Source organism: Alligator mississippiensis, chromosome 2 (assembly GCF_030867095.1).
Source record: "Alligator mississippiensis isolate rAllMis1 chromosome 2, rAllMis1, whole genome shotgun sequence".
Classification (NCBI taxonomy): Eukaryota; Metazoa; Chordata; order Crocodylia; family Alligatoridae; genus Alligator; species Alligator mississippiensis.
In genome coordinates this window covers 56,800,495-56,826,479 of record NC_081825.1, presented here as the reverse complement: position 1 = coordinate 56,826,479, position 25,985 = coordinate 56,800,495, and the positions used below count along the sequence as shown (strand labels likewise).

At 39.8% G+C, this 25,985-nt stretch overlaps 1 protein-coding gene across 3 annotated transcripts in view; it reads left to right on the top strand.

The window, feature by feature from the left end:
- The window catches only part of CORIN (corin, serine peptidase), a 272,355-nt gene that overhangs the window by 151,942 nt on the left and 94,428 nt on the right, over window positions 1–25,985 (top strand). For all 3 annotated transcript variants that reach the window (XM_019481201.2, XM_019481202.2, XM_059721699.1), the window contains 3 exons: window positions 4,881–4,994; window positions 20,181–20,288; window positions 24,445–24,555. In XM_019481201.2, the coding sequence (XP_019336746.1) occupies window positions 4,881–4,994; window positions 20,181–20,288; window positions 24,445–24,555 (333 nt within the window). The remainder of the gene's footprint in view (window positions 1–4,880; window positions 4,995–20,180; window positions 20,289–24,444; window positions 24,556–25,985) is intronic.

Sequence of the window (25,985 nt, the reverse complement as noted above, 5' to 3'; positions counted from 1 at the left end):
TTTTTTTCCCAGAAGAAAGAAACTATCCACGTGATTGCAGATGCAAGAATCTTTTCAAAGAGCTACGTCATTTACTTGTTAGATATATTATTCTAAAATTTTTTTTGATTGAAACAGTCACAAATTGTTTTATAATTGGGCGTGTGTCCCAAGTAAAACAAATATATTTTTACCAATCTGAATTGTTCCTCTATGAGAGATTCTGAGAAACTTTCAGTGTCCGTAAGACAATATATGCTGAGTTTGTTCCATTTTAGAATCTCTGATTGCAAGATAGCTGTCTGACTTCCATCTTTCAGATCAGGTTATGTCTGGTTAATATTTACAAGGGACCCTGCTGTTCAACAGGAAACTATAAGTAATTAAGGTCTGCTACACTTTGTTTTTCAATGCATTTAACAACTTTTCTAATAGGGGTTTATGTGTGGCATTGTGAATCATTCCAGTCTCAAAGCAGTGTTTTCAAAAAGCTCTCTGTTATGAGTTGTCAAATTTACTGGGTAAAATTTTTAAAAATATTTTTCCCATTAGTTTGTGGTAGTTTATCAAATTTAATCTAATTGTCTAGATTTGTGAGTCCTATTAATAGCTGTCTTCCTTAATAAATCATTCCATTTTATTTAATTACTTCCAAATATAGTGAACCCCCTTTACAATACTCTGTGATATTAACTTGATCTGAAATACTTTCTAAATTTGGAATGCACAGTGCAGGAAAGTATTTGTATTGCACTCAGTAATTGTTGCTTATTAGTGAAACCCATTAATGTACAGGAGATGCCATTTAAAGAGTCACCATTTTAGCATAGTTTAACATGATACCTTGGTATCTGATAGAACAGTCTTTCCCTATTGTGTTGACTACTACATCTAATTTATTCTGGTATGGAAACTGTTAGCTAGTGTTGAGTTTTAATAGTGATGTTTGCAAATTCTTTTGTGCATGTCCATGGATTGATTTATTGTTTTGAAAGACTTCCTTTCAGAATTTCCTTGTAGCATAGTTTTCGTGTGAAATGCAAGTCTGCCCTAGTCTTCAAAAGTGAAATGCTTCAGAGGGACATTTTATCATGTGATGACTGAGCAAATTTGAAGTTCAGTTGCTATTTATGAGCCAATCAAAATCCACTATTTTAAAGGTGGAATGTGCTGTAATTTCAGTTTCTGCTTCATACTGTGCCATATAACATCAAACTTTTTAAGATATGCTAACAAATTTGGAAAGGCTGCACATCTGAGAATAGCGGCAAGAAATAATGAACAGAGAGTCCTTGTTTTTGATACTTATGAATGTGATACACCTATGGCATTCCCTTTATTCTTGTTTTATACATGTCTAGTTTTCTGCTATTCTGAAACTGAACTCCTTCCTTGGTGGCATTATATGTGTACACACACACACACACACACACACACACACACACACAGTAATATTATTTCAATGGACACAGTATTGCTTAACAACCAATGTGTTAATCATATTTTAGTGACTAGGTTTCAGTTAATAAATTGCTCATTGATTTCTCCTGAAATACACTACATTTTTACGAATTGTCCTGTACTGATTGACACACTTAAATGTAATGGAATACGTTTGTGCATACCAATCTATCTTTGGGGTTTGGACAGGATGCTTAGTAGGGTGCAGTTTTCAACAGCAGATCAAAAATATCACATTTTGATCATCCACAACCCCTCACATGCGAACATTTCCTATCAAAATTTTGCTAGCTTTGGGTCAGCTTCTGAACCTATAGGAGTTGATTAGCTTTGATCAAGAACATTGCAACTCAGGCACAAGTTATAGGTGGCGGCACAAGTTATAGGAGGCGGGCCTTAAATTGTAAACTTTTCTTTGTTTTATACATAAAAAGTATTGTCACACAGTTGACACTTCATAAACCATAGCTGTTATCTGAAAAGAGCTAGTAGCTTGGTTAAAATGAGTGCTCAGATCAGAACCATCCGAATCTCTTGGTTCTACAAAACTGGCCTGTGACTACTGATGTGGAAGTGGGAACATGGGACAAAACAAAAACCCAAACTATCTGCCAGGATTACTTCAGGGCAGATCTCAACTGGTGTCAACAGGTTCTACAATCTTGAGGGCAGATACAATGAGGTCAGTTGCCTCTCTATACCTTTGTCTATCCAAAGACCCTCACTGGAAGCAAAAGTCTACTGGATTCCAGAGGTAGGAAATATTCAACATTTGGTTTTCCTTAGCTCATGAAACACGGAGAGAAATCCCTCTTATCAGGACCAAATCCCATATAGCCCATTATGTTACAGAGTTAAGTTAGAATAGGATGCAGTTCAACAAAGACAAGTGCAAAGTGCTGCACCTGGGCAAAAAGAACCACCAACACACCCCCACAGGCTGGGGAATGACCTTCTCAGCAGCAGAAAGAGATCTTGGAATCATAGTTGACTCCAAGATGAACAAGAGTTGTCAACGTGATGAAGTGATCAACAAGGCTAACCGCACTTTATCATACATTAGCAGGTGCATAACGAACAGGTCCAGGGAGGTGGTGCTTCCCCTTTATGCGGCACTGGTCAGGCTGCCGTTGGAGTACTGCATCCAGTTTTGGGTGCTGCACTTCAAGAAGGATGTGGAGAGTCTTGAGAGGGATCAGAGGAAAGCCACTCATATGGTCAGAGGTCTGCAGGCAAGGCCCTACAAGGAGAGACTGAGGGACCTAGATCTTTTCAGCCTTCACAAGAGAAGGCTGAGAGGTGATCTTGTGGCTGCCTATAAATTTATCGGGGGAGGGCAGCAGGGAATAGGAGATGCTCTATTTACTAGGGCACCCCCTGGAGTAACTAGGAGCAATGGCCACAACAAATTGATGGAGAGTAGGTTTAGGTTGGACTTTAGAAAGAGCTTCTTTCCAGTAAGGGTTGCCAGAATCTGGAAGGGGCTTCCAAGGGAGGTGGTGCTCTCCTCTACCCTGGGGTCTTGAAGAGGAGACTGGACCTAGTATAAGCCACAGAGTACACTGAAGCCTTGCAGAGATACAATAGAAATTTTGACTTTCAGGGTTATTTGCTTCTATTAGGCTAGAAATGCCATGAGAACTGATTTTCATGAGATGTTTCAGTGCTTCCACTTCTGATAAGGTTTAAAATAATGCTATTGTCTGTGGGGAAAAAAGGTTGTGTTTGAGTCTTGTATAAAAGCACAGAAATTCTTGTATTCTCTATACCAATTCACTCATAGCTCTAATTTAAATAGCAGCCAATACCTATTTAATGTACTGGGCACATGAAGAAAGAATAACTAGTGAGATTATGCATTTAATTCTCTTCTTTTTTGCATCACTATCACAGAGATGTTATTTCATTGAATTCAATAGAAATAAGGGAAGAATCAGGTCCCTAGAATCTAATTTGTTGCAGCGTCTAGACACAAATACTGCATGAAATGCCACTTGAGGAGATATTTTAAAATATAAAGGTATTTTGTTAGTAACTGGAAAGTATTAAGAAATGTGTGTTGTTACATATCAAGTAGATTCCACAATTCATTTCAGGTTCATGTATAATGTAATCACACATTGCTAAATCAATATGGAGGGAACACAATAAATCATACTTTTATTTCTATGGCTCTTAAAGCTTGAAGGTCTTAGACTGCCATATAGAAACACAGATATAAAAATTTTACACTTGTCAGCACGGTCAAAAAAAAGTAAGCAGGCCCTCATAATTGACACATTGGTCTCAGTGAGTGCATCTACATGTTCAATCAACATGGTCCAATAAACTCAGGAGTGGTTTGAGCCAGAGTACACTGCTCCTGGGCACAGCATCTAAACATGTGCCCAGGACAGCAGCGGTTTGAGCCAGGGTGGAGCAGCCCTGGGTTGGCAGAGGTGGGGTGTCACTCCTGGGCTCTGGGTGGTGGTGTCAAGTGGTGGAGGGCTGGCAGAGCTGGGCACCTCGTCCCCAGCTGGCTGACTTGATTAAGCACCATTTGTGCCCAGAAGTCGCTATCTACACATGCATTTGATTGCACATAATGACTGTGCCATAAGATGGTACTGTCCCTGATGGTTCTATCTTGCAGCAGAGTTAGTTTACTGCACCCTATACCGAAGTATGTGTAGACTGCGACACTTTAGTGTGGAGCAGTAAAGCATGCATGTAGATTCATCCAGTATAAGTGTGAATCAGGTTGTAGGGATCAAATTATAAATCTCTTCTATATTAATTCTGCAAATGTGAAACCACACAGGAACATAGTGGGACTTATCACCATGATACGCAGAACATATCATGGCCCCCTGTTAAAGGCCTTGGACATGTCAATAAGTCAAGATTTTAAAGAAACGACTAGTAATTTTTATTGTCTTAATTTTTGAGTGCCTGTCTCAAGATACCTTAAAGGGACTTCATTTTTCAGATACTGCTGACTACCCACTTGCTGAAAAACTGACCCTTTTAAGATGTCTCACTGGAACATCCAAAATGCCTTGTTAGTTACTTTTGGTTGTCTCAGTGTCTCCACTCCCATTCTGTAACAGGGTGATGATGATAACCTTCCTAATACACAAGGATTTTGAGAATAATTTCACCAATGTTTGTGAGAGATTTGCCCTATAGAAAAGGGGATCATATAGATATACATACAGAAAAAAGTCTCTTTTTGGCACTGTTGAATCGGAATACTAGCCTGGATTCAGTTGCACAACCAAACATCAAAGTTTGAAATGGGTTAAGAACTCTACATTCTTAGCCTACCTCTGATTACGAATTAAATGTGAGTTGAATGTTTAAGTACGTTAAAGCATATATCCCAAGCAGATTTTGCTTATAAAACAAAAATCTGAGAAGCTTATTCTGTGTTTCCTCCCCACTTTCTCTTCTCTTTCCAGTGCTATGTGGTGGTGATGAGAGCTTCTTGTGTTCCAGTGGAATCTGCATCCCTGGGAAACTGCAGTGTAACGGTTACAATGACTGTGATGACTGGAGCGACGAGGCCCACTGCAGTATGTCATTTAAACCTTATAATATTCTCTAGAGACAAACACAACCCTCTTGGGGAAGCCTAGAAACAAAAGTCAGCTATTGTAATAGGATGAGAGCTTTGCATAGCATTTGCATAAACCAACTTTCGGTATTTATTTCAGGTGCTAATGAATGTGTCTAACTCTGCCCAACCTGACCACAAAAAGGATTTTTAGTACTTTTAAACTGTATATTTAAAATAATTATTTCTTTAGTAGTTTGAACTGCTAAGATTTCTAGAAAAACCCAAGGCAATTTGGTTTTTTTTTAACTTTTTTTTTTTTAAAGTTGAGTAACCTCTGCCACAGAAAATTTTTACAAAGAAAGAACTTGCAAGTTTTCAATGTGTGCTTTTTTTAATCCGTGGCATTGGTTCTAGAGTATATGCAAAACCACCTTCTTATAAAGTGTTTTACGTTTCAGCTCTGAGTGTGACCTTTAAAATAAATTTTTACTGTGGGGTACAATGGAAAAGGAAATATATAGGGTATCTTCATTTGTTGTTTTCCTTCTCCAATATAATATACATCTCCATACTCAAACACGTCTTAGTCTTCAGATGAGGAGATTCTAGAACTAGTACCTTGCGTAGAGAAGCTGAACAAATGTATGCTAGTTAAAACAATGAAAACGGAAAAGTAGAAAGAGTCAGGTTGGGGAAGTAAGTGACCAGTAAGTGTGTAGTGAAGAGTGACGTTACTATGCATGGAGCCAAGCCAAAACATGGGTTCCAATTAACTCAAACTGTGGAAAAGATTTTAAATGTGCACTTCAAGATTCTCTGAAAATAATTTGCCTCTTTTGGATTCCTAGGGAGAAATTATAGGTAACATTTTCAATAGCAAATGTCTTAGGAGCCTCAATCCAATTTTAGGATAATAAACTAATGGGATTTAAGTTCCTAAATCACCTAGTTACTTCTGAAAATGTTTACAGATAATTTTACCTGTAAATACATAAAAAGCACATGTTAACTGCTATCTCCTGTTTCCAAGGGGAGTGTAGCTTCAGGTTGGTAGCTTGTGTAATGAAATGCATCTTTTCCCTTGAATTTTTACCCCCAGTGCTGAGTCAATTTTAATGTAAGATGAAACTTTCAAAAGTGCTTAAGTGGTTTAGGAACCTAAATCCCAATGAAGATCAATCAAAGGGTTGAGAGCATAGAAATTTAAAAATAAAAACATTACTGGGATGTTGTAATTCTTCCAAAAACAAGCATTACAAACTCATGAATTCCTGAGTTAAGAAAAAGGATATTCAGCTATGTTAGTATATGGAAATTAACTGTTACATTTCCTAAACAGAGTTACTGTTATTTATAGCAATACCATGCCATCAATATTTCAATATATGTGAGTGTGTTTATAATCTCTGATTAGATTTAAATGATTTTTTAAGGCACTCTGATATTTTCTTACCTTCCTCTACTTGTCTTCATCCTCTTTTCAAGAGACACTCCAAGGTAGAGAGAGCTGAACTCTGTTAGTCTGAAAATAGAGGTAGTTAGTTATTCATAGTATCTGACAAAGGCTGTCTTTGTTCTTCACTTAAGGTAAGTGCAATAATTTTTGTGGAGGTTATACTATAGTCAAACATAAGGGTGTGGTTCAAGTCTTTTGTTAAGTGCAAAATTTAGCGATAACTGGAATCATTGCCAGTGCTATCATAATAATGAAAAGTTATTAATAATCCCATGTATCTGGATGTGATCCTGCTCATTTGAATTATTACATAATTAACAATGCATCTAAGATGTCACCAGAAACAAAAGAATATGTGCTATATTCTGACTTTGTAGTATGTAATTTAATTAATCTAAACAAAGTTCTAACTGCTAGTGCTGTCTTGTGGTGTTCCAGGGTCTGCAGGGATCCAGAACAATACATGCAAGACTTTTTACATTAACAGAATTTTAAAATATCCAAAACTTATTTTATCTTGGGCAAGTTCAATTTAATGTAAACCTTGGGCAGGGAGTTAAATCTCACCGCTGCCATTTTGAGGTGTGGGATGCTGAATACATAGTTTCATAGTTGGTAGGGTTGGAGGGGACCTGAGCAGATCATCAAGTCTGACCCCCTGCCATGGCAGGAAAGAGTACTGGGGTCAAACGACCCCAGCAAGGTGTTCATCTAGCCGCCTCTTAAAGACCCCCAGGGTAGGAGCCGGCACCACTTACCTTGGAAGTTGTGATGCTGCGGGCATTTTAATAAAAGCGACTCTTAAAGAGCCACTCTAATTAAAGCGCTCCCTTCTCCACCCTGGAGGCCGTGTATAGGTGCCCCATGCTATTTAGTTAATATGCATTAAGACAGGCTAATGCACATTTTCCTAGTATCTCAAAATAGACACATACATTTTGTGCCGGGACGTGCCAGAGATCCGGTGAGTCAGAGCAGACTTGATTAATTGAGTCTGCTCTGCATGTGAGCGGACATGCACTGCACTGTGTCGTGTGCAGTTGTATAAGCGGTGAAATGCATATCAGTGTGCAGAAAATGGCAGCAGTGTACTTTGGAGCTAAAACACTTCTGATGTGCTTTAGTTCAAAAGCATGCCGCTGCCATTTTCTCAGCGCTGACGTGTATTTCACCACTTATACAACATCATGTGCTTATGCAACTGTGGTGCAAGCATGTGTATGAATGCCCAGAGGTACTAGATTAATGCGCATTAACTAAAGTGTGTTAATGCACATGTAGATGCATCCAGTAAGTGCAAGCAAAATCTGCTAGTAATAACATGCAGAATAGATTTAGACCCTCATCCAAACATGAACTTGTGCCATTTTGCTCACATAAACAGTCCCATTGCAGACCATAAGAACACTCACATAAGCAAAAGTTACTTACAAACTTAAGTGTTTGCAGCAGTGAAACATTGGTGACCTTTTCCAGACCTGCCCATTTATTCTTGGCTCAAAGGAGAAGTAAGTTTGTCTATACATGATGGACCCTTTCCTTTGCAATTGAAGGAATGAGGCTCTGGTGACAGTGATTAATATTTGTTGTGAAAGTAGCTTTCCTTTGGTTGTTCACTGTGGGGATGTGCAAGATTTCAGTTTGCTTGATTTGATATACTGTAATGAAATCAGTTCTCAGGGTGTCTAGACAGTGACACAACAAAGCTTTATAAAACTAAAAGAAGGTTGCATTTCCTTCGAGATGTCTGGAATACTTTCTGTAAATTAATTAATTAATGCACCCCATCAGAATTCAAATCAGTATACTTCAAAATATGTTAACTGCACCTTTTGGGGAGGCATTGGACTGTCTTAGGTTCAAAACACTAAGTTCCTGCTGATATAAATTTATGTACCAGAAAAAGATGCAGAATGTTGGAAATATGAGATTTTTATAAGAACTAAGATGAAAATTAGTGTCCTATTAAATTGTTCACTGTTTTAATTGAAAATATATTGCTTTAGTTAGGTTTAGATTTAAAAATTTTCTTATGTATTTTCCACCCAAACAGAAGAGCATTGTGCCTTCTTCAGCATATGAGAGAAAGCGGATAAACTTGTTAGTAATTAAATCCAACAGAAGACTATACTTTTTTTTTTAAGTGTAATTTTTTTCCTCATATATTTTTGCTAAATAAAATAACAATTAAAAATGGCTGGAGCAATAGAGGGCCATTGTTTTGCCTGCTAGCTACCTGGGAGCCATATCCTGTCACTGGCTTGGCTAATTTCTCTAACTAGGTGACGGTATTTGCCCAGGATGGATCTATCCTGATTACTTGCATGAAAAATATCTGTTCCTGAGAACTACTTAAGTGAAAAAGGTGAGCAGGATAGTCTAGTTTGCAATGCAGAAAGGGCTTCTTAACATCAAGGCTGAAAAAGCAAATTTATGGTATATGGTCTGCACCACACCATATCATCATGTTCATATTTAAAGCACACAGAGAAGGCATGCTGTGCCCCTAAAATGGTCCTCATACAGTGTAGACATGTTAAGGATGTCCTGCCCACTAAATTAATGGTGAAATGGCAGCTTTCACAGTTGTCCTTTGCTGTTGGTTGTGTTGCAGTCTCACCCAAAAGCACTAGCCACAGCTGGTTCTGCACTGAGCCAGGCAGTGATGTAAAGGTGTAATGAAAGGCAGTCTGTATCCCAAGAAGATTTAATTGCAAATTTTATCAGGCTTGTTTACATTAATGTCGAACCAGAGCTTCAGGTGATCCCATAGGACATAAAGTGAAGTGAAACGTGGTTTTTACCATATTTTTCAGGTGGCATCCATTTAGAGTAAGAGCAGACATTTAATAACTTTATGATTTCAGTGTCTCTTTACTTTTACAGTTTCAAATTATTTATATCAGAAATGTAGAATCATAAAATGAATGGTATGAGGAAGGTGAATAATAAAAGGGTGAATCCAAGAGAATTTCAAGTTTCCTGCCTCCAATAAATTATCAGTGTGTTATTGTTCAGTGCATTCTCTTTCTTTTATTTCACTGGCTCCTTCTGACATGCCCATCATACTGTATAAATTATGCAGGTAACACTAAGGCTATGGCAAAATCCTCCAATCCCTTTGAAAATATTTTTTCATTCCGTATGTCAGGTACTGTACTTTTTTACTTTTTTCCAGTCAGGAGGATTATAGATTAAGATATCTAGGTGTGGCCCCAAAACTAAATGAATATTTTGTTTCAGTTTGCAGTGAGCATACTAATATTGGCTGTGGAGGCAAACACAAAGGGGAAAATGGGAATGAGAGCATGGAAGTTTCCACAATTGAAGGTAGAAACAAAATGCAAGGAATTTAATGCACTCAGATTGAAGGGACTGGATAATTTCATCCCAGAATTCTGAAACAACTGGAATATGAAATGGCATATTTACTACCAGGTCTGGTAGTAAATATACAAATGTAGCAAATGCAGAATGGTACCATATGTTTGGAGAATAGCAATATAATATTTGTATTTAAGAGGGGAGAAAGTGGTCAGGATAGTTACAGGATTGATTTCACTCCATTTGTGTGCAAGGCTTTAGCAAATAGAGGGTAAACGCACTGATATGCAACGCAGCTTTACTATCGGTAGACTTTCTAAGATTTACCTGTAAAATTTCTTTGAGACAATTAATTCTTCAGGCAAAGGGCATGCGTCAGATTTCAGTCATTCAGTAAAGAATTTTCCAAATGGGAAACTATTAGTAAAGCTGAAGAAGTTGGGTATTAATAAGAGTAACTGTAAAAATGAGCAAGGAGTTGGATCAAGGGAAGACATGAACGTGTACTTTTGAAAGGTGATGTGTCAGACTGGAGACTGTATGAGAAAGATCTGTTTTACAATTGATCTTGTTTAATATTTTCATGAATGACCTTGATACAAATGGTAGGACTATGCTGATGAAATTTGCTTGTAGCACAAATATGGGAGGCAACACAAATACAGAGGAGGACTGGAATATCTTACCCTTGAGGACTGCGGTAATAAAACCGGGATAAAGTTAACAGTACAAAATAAAAGGTCATGCATTTGGGGACTAATAAATACTTCTGCTAGAAGCTGAGAGTTCATCAGATGGAAACAGCAGAGGGGGAAAAGGACCTGTGTGTGTTAGCTGATAACAGGACAACTATGAGCTGCCAATATGATCCTAGTATGGAGGGGTATTTCCAGTACAGATAGGGAAGTTTCAGTGCTCTTGTGCAAGGCACTGTCTGTCACTCACTTGGAGACCTCACTAGAATCCCATGAATTGTGACTGCCCATGTTCAACTCAGATGAACTAAAACTGAAACAAGTGCTTGGAGCTACTAGGACAGGGGTGGGCAAACTGCGGCCAGATGCGGCCCACCAGGCCATTCTATCCAGCCTGCAGGGCCCCTAAAAAATTTTAAAAGTTAATATTTATCTGCCCCTGCCTGCCTGTCATGCGGCCCTCGATGCCTTGCCAAAACTCAGTAAGCGGCCCTCTACCCGAAATAATTGCCCACCCCTGTACTAGGATGATCAGGGGAATGAAGAGCCTGTATTATGAAAAGAGACTAAGAACTTGGCTTCTTTAGCCCAGTAAAACAAAAACTTGAAGGGACTATGTTTGCTGTTTATAAATATGTTGGAGGTACACACCTGGATTAGAGCACAATTATTTAAACTAAAGGGCAGTATTGGCATGGGGGGAAAAAGGTTATAAATTGGCTAGGAATAAATTTAGTCTGGAAATTAGATAAAAGTTCCTAAATAAAGCAGTCAGGTTCTAGAACAACCTTCCAATTAGTATACTGGGAGCAAAATTTCTTCCTGCTTTAAGGTGAAGCTTGAGAAGTTTTTAGAAGGCATTATATGATGTAGTGTCTATGGTAGTAGGGGCCTTATCCTAGTAGCCCTGGAGGTCACTTTCAATATTATGGTTGCATGTTCCTAAACTGCTCTGACTTACACCCTATGTAGCCTATTGGCTTTGGTGTAAATTAAGACTAAAGTTGCTGCAGTGTGTAAGATAGCTCTTGCCCTTTTTAAATTAAATGTTGTAAAAATATGTAGATATATTTTTAAGCATTTTTTAAAATGAGTAATGCAGAACCCCCAACATCATCTTTGAAGATTGAGAATGGGAGTAGGGATAGAAGGGTCTGTGTTTCAGGAGTGAAACAGAGTATTGTAATGGTCAAAGGGCTGGTAAATTGGTAGGGCTGACCAGCCTCATGTAAAACTTTAAAAAATAATTGGATTTAATGGAGCTTTGGAATAGGAAGGAAATTCAGCTAATTTTTGCTTTATGAAAATGAGGCTTGGCCCATCTCCAAATGAAAATTAAATTCTGCTAATTACAAGTGGTGATTGTGAAGTGTGGTTGTTACTGTGCTGAAATGATGTAGCTGTCTAATATATTACTGCCAATACCTTGATGAAAATGTTAAGACCTTAAAATTTGCATATTTGCTTATTTCAGGTCATGCAAGGACATCTGTCTGCCTTTTTTAAATTACACTGTCTGTGCTGTTGTCAAGCTGTGCCATTCTCTAAATGTCATTGCTACTGCTATGAAAGGATGAATGTAAATATGAATTAGGGCATGAATGAAAATCAAACAGCAAATTTAGCCAGGATGCAGAGCCCCCACAGAACCACTGTGAGGAAGAGATGGCTTTGTCTTGTTCACATGAGGAGCAATAAGAAATAGATATAGTCAGAATTACAAACCAGTGGGCAAAGATAAAGGATTGCCAGGCTTGTTCATGCTGTTACGGATTCAAGACAAATATTTTGAATTATAAAGCCAGCTGGGTGCTCTTCTGCTCATATGAAACATATACAGAGCTAACATATTTTCATTTAATTCCATATTTTTGGTATTTAGTGGCTCCCTTCCTTTTACTCTGTAAAAGCTAGCTATATCATTGCCTGGAAAATTCAGGATAGTGGATTATTTTGTTTTTTTTTTCATGCCCTTAAGCTTAATGTTTCATGTTAAACCATAATTTTTTATCTAAACTTCTTAGATAATGCAAAACTATTAGAGAAATTAAAAGCAAAACTAGTAGAGAAATTAGATAATTGGGGGGTCAGAAGAAATTAATTTGTCCTCAGAACTAATATTGTGAAAAAGCCTTGGGAAGCTTTACAAGCTCACCACATTCTCCCAGCTTTGATGCCATTTCCTTCTCTTTTTCTAGTAACACTGATACTAGTGCTAAATCAGATTTAAGGTATCCATCCAATACGGTTGTAGCCGTATTGGTCTAGAGGAAAAGGCAACCAGGACTCATAGTAGAGATGATATCTTTTATTAGACCAACAAGATTTTTGCAAAAAAAATTCTTTAATTGCAAGATTTGGGGCACAAACACCCTTCATCTGGCATTGGAAAAAAGACTGTAAAAGTTCTCCTGGGTAGAAATGAAAGTTCATATTTCATAGGATTTCAGAGAGGAGTCAATAGATGGAAAACTTCTCTGGGCAGTCGGTTCATAGCTGACTTAAATCAGATTTAAGTAACTCTCGGGAGAGTGTAAGAGCAAGCAGGCTACAGAGTGGTCTGCCTGAGCCTATACACCAAGCCTTATTACAGAGGGCCTTCAGGTTGATCATGAGGACTGAAAATAGTGGAGAAAGGAAAGAAAAAAATATAAGGGCTAGTTAGCCATGCCTAACTTAGTTGCCCAGCACTGGCAATGGAATTCACAAACCTGAGTAAAGTGCCTGAGTTCAAAAATTGACTAGTGTAGTAGTTGACAAGGTGACAAGGTGTTGTGTTACCAAGGTTCTTGTGTCTAGCCTGTGTAATGTTCTGTCACACCAGAGGCAGCACTAGTGGGTGCTTTGGGGCCTATAGCCACCCCAAAATTCGCCTTAGCTGCCCCTCCCAGTGCTTCCCCTATCTTAGCCTCCAGCCACCATCACCCACCCTACACAGTTGAGCCCGCCCCACTCCTGTCCACTGCCCACAGAGGCATGGCACCTTAAATAGGTACTGTTAAAAAAATGAATGTGTGTTTGGCCAGAAGATGTACAGTGCAGCCCGCCCAATTTTCTGCCTAGCCCACCTCATCCTCCCCCTCCCCCCCACCAGGAAGAGACTGGTGCTGCCCTTGTGTCACATCAGGAAGTTCCTGCTGTGGCTATCCAGATAGTCTCTTGAGATGCCACACTTCCTGAACACTCTGTATTTCCAGAAGAACTCCATGCTATGTTGAACATAGGAATGGGATTCAGAGAAGCCAGCGGGTTGAATGTGAAAGAGAAGTCCAAACCAACCAATAGGAAATCCTTAATAGAGGGTTATGTTTGAAATCCCACCTCTCTCCTAGGTTTGGGCACTTAGCTGATTTAGGATAAGGTTGCTTCTTGTCCCTGCTTCTTCTGAAGAATGCCAGGTTTTGATCTTGAGTCCTGTGTTCTGGTCAAACCTTGTGGAGACATTCATTTGTCTCTATTTGCAGTTAGTTTCTTTTTCCAGATACAATAATCTGCTCTTCAGCTATGACTCTTTTAAGCTCTAGGTTTCTACTAATTCTCAGCCTAATTTCCAGTAGTTCCCTCCTGTTACCCTCTGGACTGCTCCTTTCTGGCATTTAAGCTCCTTCCCAGTTGGAGCAATCCAGCTGGTGGCAGCCCCATCCCCAGGTGATTAGGGCACCTCCTCTGAAGCTTCTTTTCTCCCAGCTGCTGCTTCTCCTTAGACTTTCAGCAGCTAGATCCACCCAATTAGGCTGCACACTGCCAGGTACCACCCAGGGGTCAAAAAAAACCTGCAGGAAAAAAACTGGAGCAGTGCACGCACAGGCAGCGTGCACCACTGAAAAGCACAACCGGGCCACCCGGAGCCATGCTCCACATGGCAGAATCACTGCTGCTGTATCCTGGTAAGGCTGCTGGGGCTAGCACAGTGCTGGCCCCAGACTTTCCTACTGCCTCTGGGGTAACTTGCTGTGCACCAAAGTGTGAGTGGTACAGGTGTTCCCCAGGGACAAGTAGCTGCTGTGCAAAGTGCATTGCTGCTACTTGTTCCCAGGGAATCAAACATCCACGCTTATCTGGACACAGCCCAGGAGCCCATCAATTTGACCATGAGTGAGGAGAAAAGCACATAAACAAACATTTGACTACAAAGCGATGACCTGGTATGGGGTCTGTGGGTGCTTGACCACCTGGCCAATAGCAATCATTGTCTGCTGGAATTCATCATCCAGCGCAAGGTGGTGAAAGCCTCCAGCAAGGCAGCAGCCCTTGACTTCAGGAGGGTGGACTTTAATGAGGTGAGAAAACTAGTGGGGGAAGCACTGAGGTCCCAGAGCTGGAGGGAGTTGAGTGTCCAGGAGGAGTGGTCGCTCCTTAAGGAGACGATCCTCCAAGCTCAAAGGGAAGTAATCCCTACACGAGTCAAAGGGGGCAAGAGGGCGCAAAGGCCCCCATGGCTCACCAAAAGCATCCGGGAACGTCTCCAAACAAAAAAAGGAGGTGTACACCCATTGGAAGGGAGGGGCCATTAAAAGAGAGGGCTATACCTTGGTAGCTCAGGAACGTAGTGGGGCAGTCAGGAAAGTCAAGGCGGAAATGGAGCTGGGACTAGCAACCCAGATCAAGGACAACAAGAAGTCCTTTTTCAAATACATACCGGGGCAGAAGAAGGTGCCAGGTAATGTGGGGCCTCTGCAGGACACACTAGGAAATCTGGTCATCTCACCTGACGGTAAAGCTGACATATTCAACAATTTCTTTGCCATATTCAACTATTTCTGAGGAGGGACCCAGATAATCTCCCCCACTGGCACCCCCAAGGGCCCTGTGGGTGGCACACCCAGGCCTAGGGTTAATGAGGACCTTGTCAAGGAACTTCTGGAGAGACTAGATGTATTCAAATCCGCAGGTCCTGATGATCTCCACCCCAGAGTGCTGAAGGAACTAGCGGGGGTCATTGCGGGACCTCTGGCGCAGCTCTACAAGGACTCATGGTGCTCAGGCGATGTGCCAGAGGACTGGAAAAGGGCCAGTGTGGTCCCCATCTTCAAAAAAGGGAGGAAGGAGGACCCAGGAAACTATAGGCCCGTGAGTCTGACCTCAGTCCTGGGGAAGCTTTTCGAAAGAATTATCCTGGCACATGTCCAGGAAGTGCCAGCAGGGGAGGTTATGCTCAAAGGCAACCAGCATGGGTTCATTAGGGGCAGGTCTTGTCAAACCAACCTGGTGGCCTTCTATGACCAGGTCACCAAGTCCTTGGATGCAGGTGTCGCAATGGATATAGTCTTTCTGGACTTCAGGAAGGCCTTCAACCCGATCTCTCACCCCATTCTTAGTAAGAAACTAGGAGACAGTGGTGTTGATGCCTACACGGTGAGATGGGTCACTAACTGGCTGGTGGGCCGCACCCAGAGGGTGGTGGTGGATGGGTCTTATTCAACCTGGAGGGATGTGGGCAATGGGGTTCCCCAGGGATCGGTCCTCGGGCCCGCACTATTCAACATCTTCATCAGTGACTTGGGCGAGGGGGTAGAAAGCACCCTGTTCAAGTTCGCAGATGACACTAAGATGTGGGGTGAAGTGGGTACTCTAGTAGGAAGGAACAGGCTGCAAGCGGATCTAGACAGGTTACAGGGGTGGGCCGATAAGAACAGGATGGGGTTCAACACTAACAAGTGCAGGGTAATGCACCTGGGGAGGAAGAACCAGCGGCACACCTACAGGCTGGGGAACTCCCTTCTCGTCAGTGTTGAGACAGAAAAGGATCTGGGAGTCATTATTGATGCCACAATGAACATGGGCCGCAAAGTGGGGATGCGGTCAGGAAGGCCAGCCACACCTTGTCATGCATCCACAGATGCATCTCAAGCAGGTCCAAGGAGGTGATCCTCCCCCTCTATGTGACACTGGTCAGGCCACAGTTGGAGTACTGCATCCAGTTCTGGGTGCCGTACTTAAGGAGGGATGTGGCCAATATGGAGAGGGTCCAAAGGAGGGCCATCCACATGATCGGGGTCAGCAGGGCAGGGCCTACGAGGAGAGGCTGAGGGACCTGAACTTGTTCAGCCTCCAAAAGAGGAGGCTGAGAGGGGATCTAGTGGCAGTCTACAAACTAGTCAAGGGGGACCAGCAGGCATTGGGAGAGTCCCTGTTTCCACTGAGCACTCCCGGGAGTTGCAAGAAACAACGGACACAAGCTAGCGGAGGGTAGTTTCAGGCTTGACATTAGGAAGCACTATTTCACTGTCAGGGTGGCTAGGACCTGGAACCAACTTCCAAAAGAAGTGGTGCTGACTCCTACCCTGGGGGTCTTTAAAAAAAAAGGCTGGACAAACATCTGGCCAGGGTCGTTTGACCACAGTACTCTTTCCTGCCATGGCAGGGGGTTGGACTATATGATCTCCTCAGGTCCCTTCTGACCCTACCAGCTATGAAACTATGAAAGGGAAATGATGCTCTACAAAAGAGACAGAAAAGTTCTTTGAGGAGTGAGCTGCTATTGGAACCTGAATTTAGAGACCGAATTGCAAAACCTAAGGATCTGGAGATGGCTCAAAGAACCATATGCCCAATGTGGCTTTTATTAAACAGAAGGTGCTAATATAAAGCATGGGAACACACAGAAACACTGCATGTCAATGAGATCCAAACATTTTGGCAGCAGTTTGGCTAAATATTTCACAGTGGAGGACACCCCTGAAGAAAGCAATGTTATTGCTGCCAAAATAATTTGCACGTGCCATGCAGTTGTGCATCATCACAGCTACTCATTACTTGACCATGAGGTGAAGTTGACAGCCAAAGTACTTTCAAAGTCAAAGCTAAATCAAAAGAATTAATTATAGGAACATAGAATCTGAGAGCAGGGTAGAATGTTTTGACAAGTCTTTTCAGTTTAACTGCTTTTGACTAATCTCAGACAATGAATTATTTTCCAAAGCAACTGTTGCTTCAAATAATGGCAACTTTAAATATTTAATCAGTTACACAATATTTTTCCTTATCCAATGTGTTGGAGAAGGTGGGGTTGGGTTTTTTTGGTGTTTTACAAAGACTGGTGAAACAAGATGAAAAAAATTGCATGATAGTGGCTTGAATATGGAAAACTTGGTGTCCTTTGCAACTGACATTGCATTAGTTAAAAATTGGTCTATACTTTTTCCCTTGAAAGCATCCCACTCTCTATTCGCCCGTAACAAATAATATAATATCCATGTGGTGCGTTACACAGTCAAGCGTGGAAGTGAACAAAAGAAGTATAATGTGAAGAGTCTGAAAATTAAGATTTGTAATGAGTTTCCAATCACTGCTAAGAAGGTGAAAACTCTAGTAGTGTTTTGCATCTGTGAAGAAAGAATTGAGCAGTTCTCTGTGGCATATTGAGGGAGGGTGGATGCTGCTTCTTCCAGAGACTTTTGCAGTGCTGGAAAAATCTTGAAGTATGCTTCATTTGACAAGTAATCAGGATTCTTGGAGAGGTGATATCTTTTTTAGACCAGCTAGCTAGTTGTAAAAAAAAAAAAAAATTATTTGCAGGCTTTCAGACACACGCACACCATTCCTCAGGCATAGGAGAATACAAAGATCGTAAAATTTCTCCCAGGTGGAAATGAAAATTCATATTTCACAGGAGAGCTGAAAGGTGGTGTAAGATCTCCTTGTTGGAAAAGTTCATTTTATGTAAAATAGTCTCAGATAAAAGTAAAAGTTGTCTATTTACCTCATTTGCACCTGAGAGAAATTTGACAATCTTTGTACTCCCCTGTGCCTGAGGAAGGGTGCATGTGCCTGAAAGCTTGCAAACAGAGAAATTATTTTGTAGCTATCTAGTTGGTCTAATAAAATATTGGCACTTGCAGGAGTTAAACATTATATGCCAATGTCATTTTACTGGAGAAAGTGTAATGCCTGACCTCAGGCATATAGAAAGCCTGCTGAAACAATTGGCAGCAGTGGGATGGAAGGGGCCAAGGCACCAAAATGCTGGTCATATTTTTAAAGGTTACTGTACTTATTTAATTGGAAGTGGAAAGTCTTAGAACCTGAAGAAACAATACATTTCTATTTTAACTCTCAATCTGTTTCTTACCTGTGAGTTATAATTTGGCAGGCACCTGGGTAAACTTAGTACTAGCATCAAATATGAAAAAAAATAATTTACCCATTATTTTGTGTCATTTCAAATTAGTATGCTGCAGAGCTAACCCCGGGAGTTCATGGTAGTTTATTTTAAAGTACTTGAGGGTCATGCAGCCTTATGAGTGACACCTTAACAGCAGTAGGCTGATATCACTGCTTCTTACCAGGCAGACTTACACAATTCCTCCTCAGCCTCAGTTGAAGAATTACTACTCAAGTTAAACACAATTTATTTTCCCTTCTGGGAGGAAAGAACATTTATACCATGAAAACTTTTTATGGAAATCCGAAAATCTATTGCTCTCATGATATTTGCTGTTCTCTGCCATCATACACTCAGAACATAATTTCTGGATGGTTACTGGAAGTACATTAATAAGAAAAGGATAATTGCTTTGATTGTTATAATGAGTTCCAATGAAAAAAGCAAAAATAAAAAAGCAGAATATGTCTCTGTGTCATTCTTATACATCACATGATAATGCATACCAGTGAGATTGGGTACGGTTATTTATTGAAGGTTGGCTGTATGGTTTATCCTCAATCCCAAATGTTTGCCTTGAACATCTGATCACATTAGAATTTTGTGATGTGGTATTTTTGATTATTGGTATAGTGCATAACAGAACAGAGACTCTTGTTTTTTCAGTAGTACAGTACATGCCAGAGCATAGTCCTGCAGCATACCTATTATTTGGTAACTTCGGTGATTTTTCAGTCGGGATGCTGCAGCACTCTGCAGTTCCATGAGATCTCGAGTGCCGTGATGTGCCATGCAATATTAGCTGTTAGGTGTGTACACACCTTCACTGGATAAACACTGAGATTTAAAACAGACCTTCATAGTGTCTGTTTTGAGGGTCTCCATACTGTCTAAATTCTTTCCAACAGAAAATTGCTTTATTTTTTTCTGTAATTAGGAATGAATAAGTGCTAAGAACTGGTATTTTCCAAGGGGTGCCTCAAGTCTAAAAATATTGAGAACCACTGGGCAAGACATACTACTCTGCTGTCATAGATGGAACTTCAAACAACATTTTTACAAGGAAATTTTGTCATGACTAGTCCAGAAGTGGTGGTTGCTTTTTGCCCCCATATCATCTGGCAGCTGGTTATCTAGCCCATTTAATCTATCTGAAGAATAAATATTTCAGTTACTTGATATCTCTTGGTATCTGAACATCTTGAATACATTTTGAATATTCTCAGTTTAGTGTCCAAAGATGTTTCTTCCAAATGACTCCCTTGGATTAGTTTGTCAGTGTGTAGGAGATGAAAAGATCACGAAAAGGAATAAACACCACAGTTTTTCTATGATGTAAATTCTTTTTTTCCCCTCCATTGCTATTGATCACACATAAGGAAGGCAAGGAGCAGGACCAAAAGAATAAAGTCCACAAAGGGTTTTTGATCCTTCTTACTCTTCCACATTAAATTTTACTGAGCCGAGGGGTTCACAGAATACAGTTATGGACCTGTGTGTTTACTATTGTAAAGTCCTGTGTTGATGCATATAATTTAGTTTAACCTTTCACAGCATTGCTACTGTATAAATAGAACTTAATATCATGTTTTGTTGATTTGCTATAAACTACTTGTTTTGCAGACTGCAGTGATGATGTATTCCACTGTAACACAGGAAAATGTCTCAATTACACCATGGTCTGTGATGGATATGACGACTGTGGAGACTTGAGTGATGAACAAAACTGTGGTAAATGGCAGTGATATGATTTTCTACTGTAGCATAACTTGTGCAGAGTGACTGGGGTAGTTGCCCCGTATGCTGACTTGCAGGGGAAAGGGAGAGGGGTCAGCTGTCATTGCAACCCTGCAATTCTGTTGGCAGTGGCAGCAGCTATGGGATAGTTCCATTGACCACCGGTGTGTGGTAGCTGCCTTGGGCGCACCCAGTTACATCATTATGCTTCTGTTTTTCCTAAGTATTTGATAGCATTGCCTAAACTGACAATGATTTTTCTTGCATGCATCAGAAAGAAAGTTATGGACCCGAAGAGTCCACTTTACTAAGAAAATAAAAACAGATTAAAATGTGCATGGTTTCATAACAAATTTAAAATGTTGGGATAGATAAGTCATTAATTCAATAAGTTTTCAGGGAATGGCATTTTTGCACAATATTTGTTTTATGCAAAATCAGAAGCATATTTATTGAAAAGATTTTGATCTTGCTATTCATTCTGAACTTCAAGATATGTTGATAGCTTTCTGGCTAGCTCAGCTGAACATATCTGAGGCAAAGGGAAACCTAGAGAGACTGCATATCATGGATGCCAACAAATATTAAAGCTGAATTTTTTGTTCGGGTATCAAAACAGAATTGCCCTGGATGACGACTGTCCATTCACTGCTTCTTAAAATGCCATTCTCTGTTGACTTTCAGGATTCTGCCTATTAATGAATCTCCTCCTGCTTATAGTACTGTTAATGGGAAAACTCCAAGTGAATGTTTTTTGTCATTGAAAAACAATGGCTTTTTCCATGATTTTTTTAAAAAAGAAAATTTGGGAAAAAAATCTTCTGACTTTGCCAGACAGAAAAAGTAAAGCAATGCTAATCGCTAAAATGCATCTTTCAAAAGTAAAAGGTTATTTTTTTAATGAACAAACTGCTTTCTAACTTCTGTTTCACTTTATCTCGCTTTTCTAAGAAAAAATGTAGACAGCAGAGAAAGTAAAGATTTTTGTACAGTCTGAAACCAAAATATTTCACAAGTATGGAAAAAAAAGCTTTCCTGAAATAATCATTTATTTTTCCAAACATGAAAAAAGTGAAGATTTTAATCACAAAAAAAAAAAATAAAAAAAAAATTGGCAAACATTTTTGGAGGAAAAATAAAAGTTTATTAAGAAATTTAATCTAGCTCCAAACACATCCTGTGTTCCTGACGTGCTTTATGTTGTATAGCAACTATTATTCAAACTTTCCTTTCTGTTCTGTCTACTGGGTTTTATTATCTTGGATATTGGTTGCTGTAAATTTATCTTCTCTGGCATTGGTACTTCCTCCATAGATCTATTCAAAACATGACAAAAAGTCTCTATGACCATTATTAACTATTTACTTATTTTTTATCATCATTATTATTGTTTTTATTTTTCAAGAATGAATACTAGCTATGCTAAACAATTCAATATTCATATCGATATCAACTAAACATAAAGGAATAGCTCTAATCCTGTAAACACTTAGGTCTCTGGCACATGCTATGCTTAAAATGCGATTAACCAGTTAATCAGTCACAGCTTTGTTACACAACCATACACTGGTGCAATTAATGATGCGATCAGATAAGGAACCAGCCACAAAGTTCTTACACAAAAAACATATAATCACTTTGCGGCTCATTCCTATTATGTCATTAATTGAATGTGTGGCCAGGCTGGGGCTCCTAGGTGTGTGGGGTGCACCCCTGTGGCTGGGAACCTTGTCAGCTGATCCAGGCTCCCAGCTGTGGGATCTTACCATGTGCCTCCCTGGCTGGGAGCCCAATCAGCTGATCTGGGTTCTCAGCCACAGGAGCACATGATGGGCTCCCATGACTGTGAGCCCCATCAGCTGATGGGGCTTCAAACTGTGGGAGCTTGCTACTTGCTGGTGTAGGGGGAACTCAGGATTGCGATCCCAGGCTCCCCCTGCACTAGTAATGAGGTGTGATGGGATCTGATGCTGGATCCTGCAGTCATGCTTCTTGCCATGCACATATGGTATGGCAGGAAGTGCAATTGAGGATCCCACCTCAGATCCCCATGTGCCTTCGCTTGCATGTCTGCTAGAGACCTTAATATTTTACATGACTTTGCTTATATGTGTAGACTGATGACTTAAACTTTTGGTGAAATTTCTCATGCGAGCAAAGTTATGCATGAGCTGTACTAGTATAGTTAACCTTTCTGCTTTGCCTGCAGAGCAAGAGGAATATCTCTGTATATCTTTATTCTGGTGTAACTGCAGCTACACCAAAGTTTGAACTGGTATAACTTTAAGTGTGGAACAGGCTTTCTTGTTTACAGGGTCTAGGCTTTACTCTGCAGCTGCTACTACTAGTTTTCTGGTAAAATTCAGTGCTGCTCTTTGTGAGCTGTGTTGGCCGAATCAGTTTCTTACAGAAAAATTCTGGCCACTTCAGTCTCTTTGGTGTGGTTGGTAATCATTTTTAAAAGAATGGAAGCAAATAACACTTCCTTGAATAAATAACATAATAGAGCAAGGGAAGTAAAAACTCAATTTAATAGAGATTACTTTCTAAACTGCAGGATTTTTTTTATATAAAATGTATTAATTTACTTAACCCTCTCTAAGGGTTTGACAAAAAATGGCATCACTGATGGACAAGATCTGGTAAAAGAGTCAGATAAGTCCCCTGCCTCCTGTTGGCGCTTGTTTATGAAAACCGCCCCCCAAAACATAGCGCGTCAAAGTGTAATGATTTAGTATAGAAGGGATAGCAGTCCAGAGTAAATTGTTTCATCTTTAAGCAGTTTTATAGTGGATGTGTGAAGAAATTTTCTTTCCATGTTAGCTGAGAAGGTTAGCTAACTGGAAAGCTGCATCCATGAGATTTTGTTTGATGGGAACTTTTGTTTGACGGGGGCAAAATTACTTTGTTTACTGACGATTACTTTGTTTGATGGGAACTTTTAGCTATTTCCATTTGGGAACCAACATTTGGTATGTCTATTCTATCTCTCAACTAATATCTTTATCTGAGTTAATAGGAAGTAGTAGAGTTTCCAGAGACAGTATTATCTCTACTTTTTCTCATGGCAGCCCCACATTTTTCATTGTTGTTTGTATCTGTGTTCATAATCATATGTCTTATCTTTTACTTGGAACAGCTGTCTTTGAAAATCCTTCACCTTGGCTTTTTTTTTTTCTGGCAGAATTTCTGGGCATCAACATTATTTCAGCATCATGAAATATTTTCTTTGTAATATAGGTCACAGAGTCTGCCAAATCCTTGTTGGAGATTGCTAGCACTTCCAGCAGTTTTTTTTTCATTTCCCAAAGACTGCTACAATAGTAGTTGTCAAGAAGTTGTCTCTTTCTTGAACCAACTGAGCCTCAGGGAGTCGGACAACATTTTGTTCCTTATACTACTCTTTGAGGTTCAGTTTAATCTTTTATCTGACTAATCATTTTTATTTTTTCCAATCAATACTATAAATTGAGTCAAATATAAAAAATTAACTAAAATATTACCAAAATAATAGCAGTTCTTTGTACCATCCTGGAACCTCTGCTTAGTTTATCTACCTCATGTCATCATAAATTCTCGACAGATAATGATATACTATGCCACTGGTAGAGAACCAGTTCTGTAGACCACTTGGAAGTTCTGTGTGGATTGCAGTTTGAATACAAATACTCTGCAATACAGATGTCTCCATGTAGAAATTACCAGTGAAAATACTTGACCTACTTTAAATTTAATTTTCAAAAATATTTTTATAAAGTATAAAAATATTTTGCTTTGTACAGAGTACAAAAATATTTCCCATTTGCTACTGTAAACTTAAATCACTGTTATAAGGGGGGAAATGTTGTTCTGTAGTACAGCAGTCACCATTAGAATCTTGTATTAGGTGACACCTTAAGTATCCAAATGTATTAGCCTTAGTTTTTGCATTGTTCAAGACATTCACTATCATATGTACAGGTTCGTAAGTAAGAAATAAGTGGTGATACAATGACCTTCTGTACTGTAGCAATACTGGGGAAACTTCCCAAGTTTGTAAAAAATGACCAGTTGCTAGAACATCAAATAATTAAGCAGAAATATAGGAATTAAAGAGTTGGAGCTATTTCCCCCTATTTCTTTTTTGTTCTTATTTCTTCATTTTACTTAGACTGTGATCCAGTAACGCAACATCGATGTGGAGAGGGGAGATGTATAACAGTACAGTGGGTATGTGATGGGGACCATGACTGTGTGGACAAGTCAGATGAAGTCAACTGCTGTAAGTTAGCAATTTCTTGCACCTCCCAATAATTTTTAAAACAGTGCTAAGCTTAGAATATTAATGGAAAGACAAAAAATTGCACCTAATATGTTTTCAAGTAGTTTGATTAGCAGCAAATGTCTTTGCAGGTAATATACTCTGGTAAGCACTGTTAAAAATTCTGTCAAATGAACTACAGCTGCTCTGTTGTCCTTTCTTGCTGGTTCATTATCAGTATAATTCAAATACTTCAACTAAGGTAAATTGTATCTTAAATTGTCCTCATGTATGTTTATGTAGCACCTCCAATCACAGTGAGTTCCTAGCCATAATTTTGGCCTCTGTCTGCTGTGGCAACAAATGCTAAAGTTGCACATACCAAAAATATGTTAAACGAATGTGGAGGTTCCAAGCTCAATAATTAAAGTTAGGAAATGCCTATGCAATCACATAATTAAAATGACCATATTGAATATGCAGAAGGAGAGCCTGATTAAGATTGCACAGGGATCCTTAGTTCTGGCATTTCATACCTTTTGAGTACTTAACTTCATACCCATCATGTTCTTTTAACATGTTTTAGGTGTAATTTTTCTAGCTTTGAAAAAGCAACTGAAAAATACCCAAATTCTATTATGCATTGTAATAGTGATACCCAGATAGATTACCAGCAGTCTTGGACATTTTAGGCTCACCACACAGGCCTCTGTTGAGCAAATGAAGTACCTGAGAACAGGACTAGATTGTTGTACTCTACATGGAGCAGATGAAGGGAGTGGGCCAGTGGGTTTCATGGGTACTTGCTAACAGAAGAGAAATGGTGAGGCTCGGCAACCTTGGGTTCCATTCCAGCCTTTGGAGGGACTGCAGAGAATGAGCAGAGACCCTTCTGCCTCTTTACCTCTCTCTCCTCTGACCTGAGAACCAGTCCTGTCTCTCTTACACTCCAGACACTTGGTCCCAATCTCAGTCCCATTCTTCTTACTTATTCAGTTCTTGGCACCACTCCTCTAGGCTTTTTATCTCAGGCCCAGTCTCGTTGGTCAGCAAGTCCTAACCTCACTTCTCTGGACTTCCATTCCTACTCTCCTTCCTACTCCTTGTTTTGGACACTGTACCCTAACTTTTGATCCTTTTCTCCTCTCCCTTCCCCACAGGTCCAGTTCTTATTCCTTTTGCATTTGAGACAGGCAACTTTGTTCTCTAGGTTACATGTGTCCAGGGTGTGTGTGTGTGAAGGAATGAGGTGGTGGTGGTGGACATGAAAGCATAGGCATTCATGCATAGGCTAGATAGGCTCCCTCCTGTCCTCTCAGTTCAGGGCCTGGCAGCACCCTCATCATCCCAGAGCAGTGAAAGTTAGGCTTAGCTCTAGGCTGTCTAGTGCAGACAGACTTTGGAAAATTTAGTTGCTAAATCAAGGAAGTCTCTTCTGAACATGCAGGAAC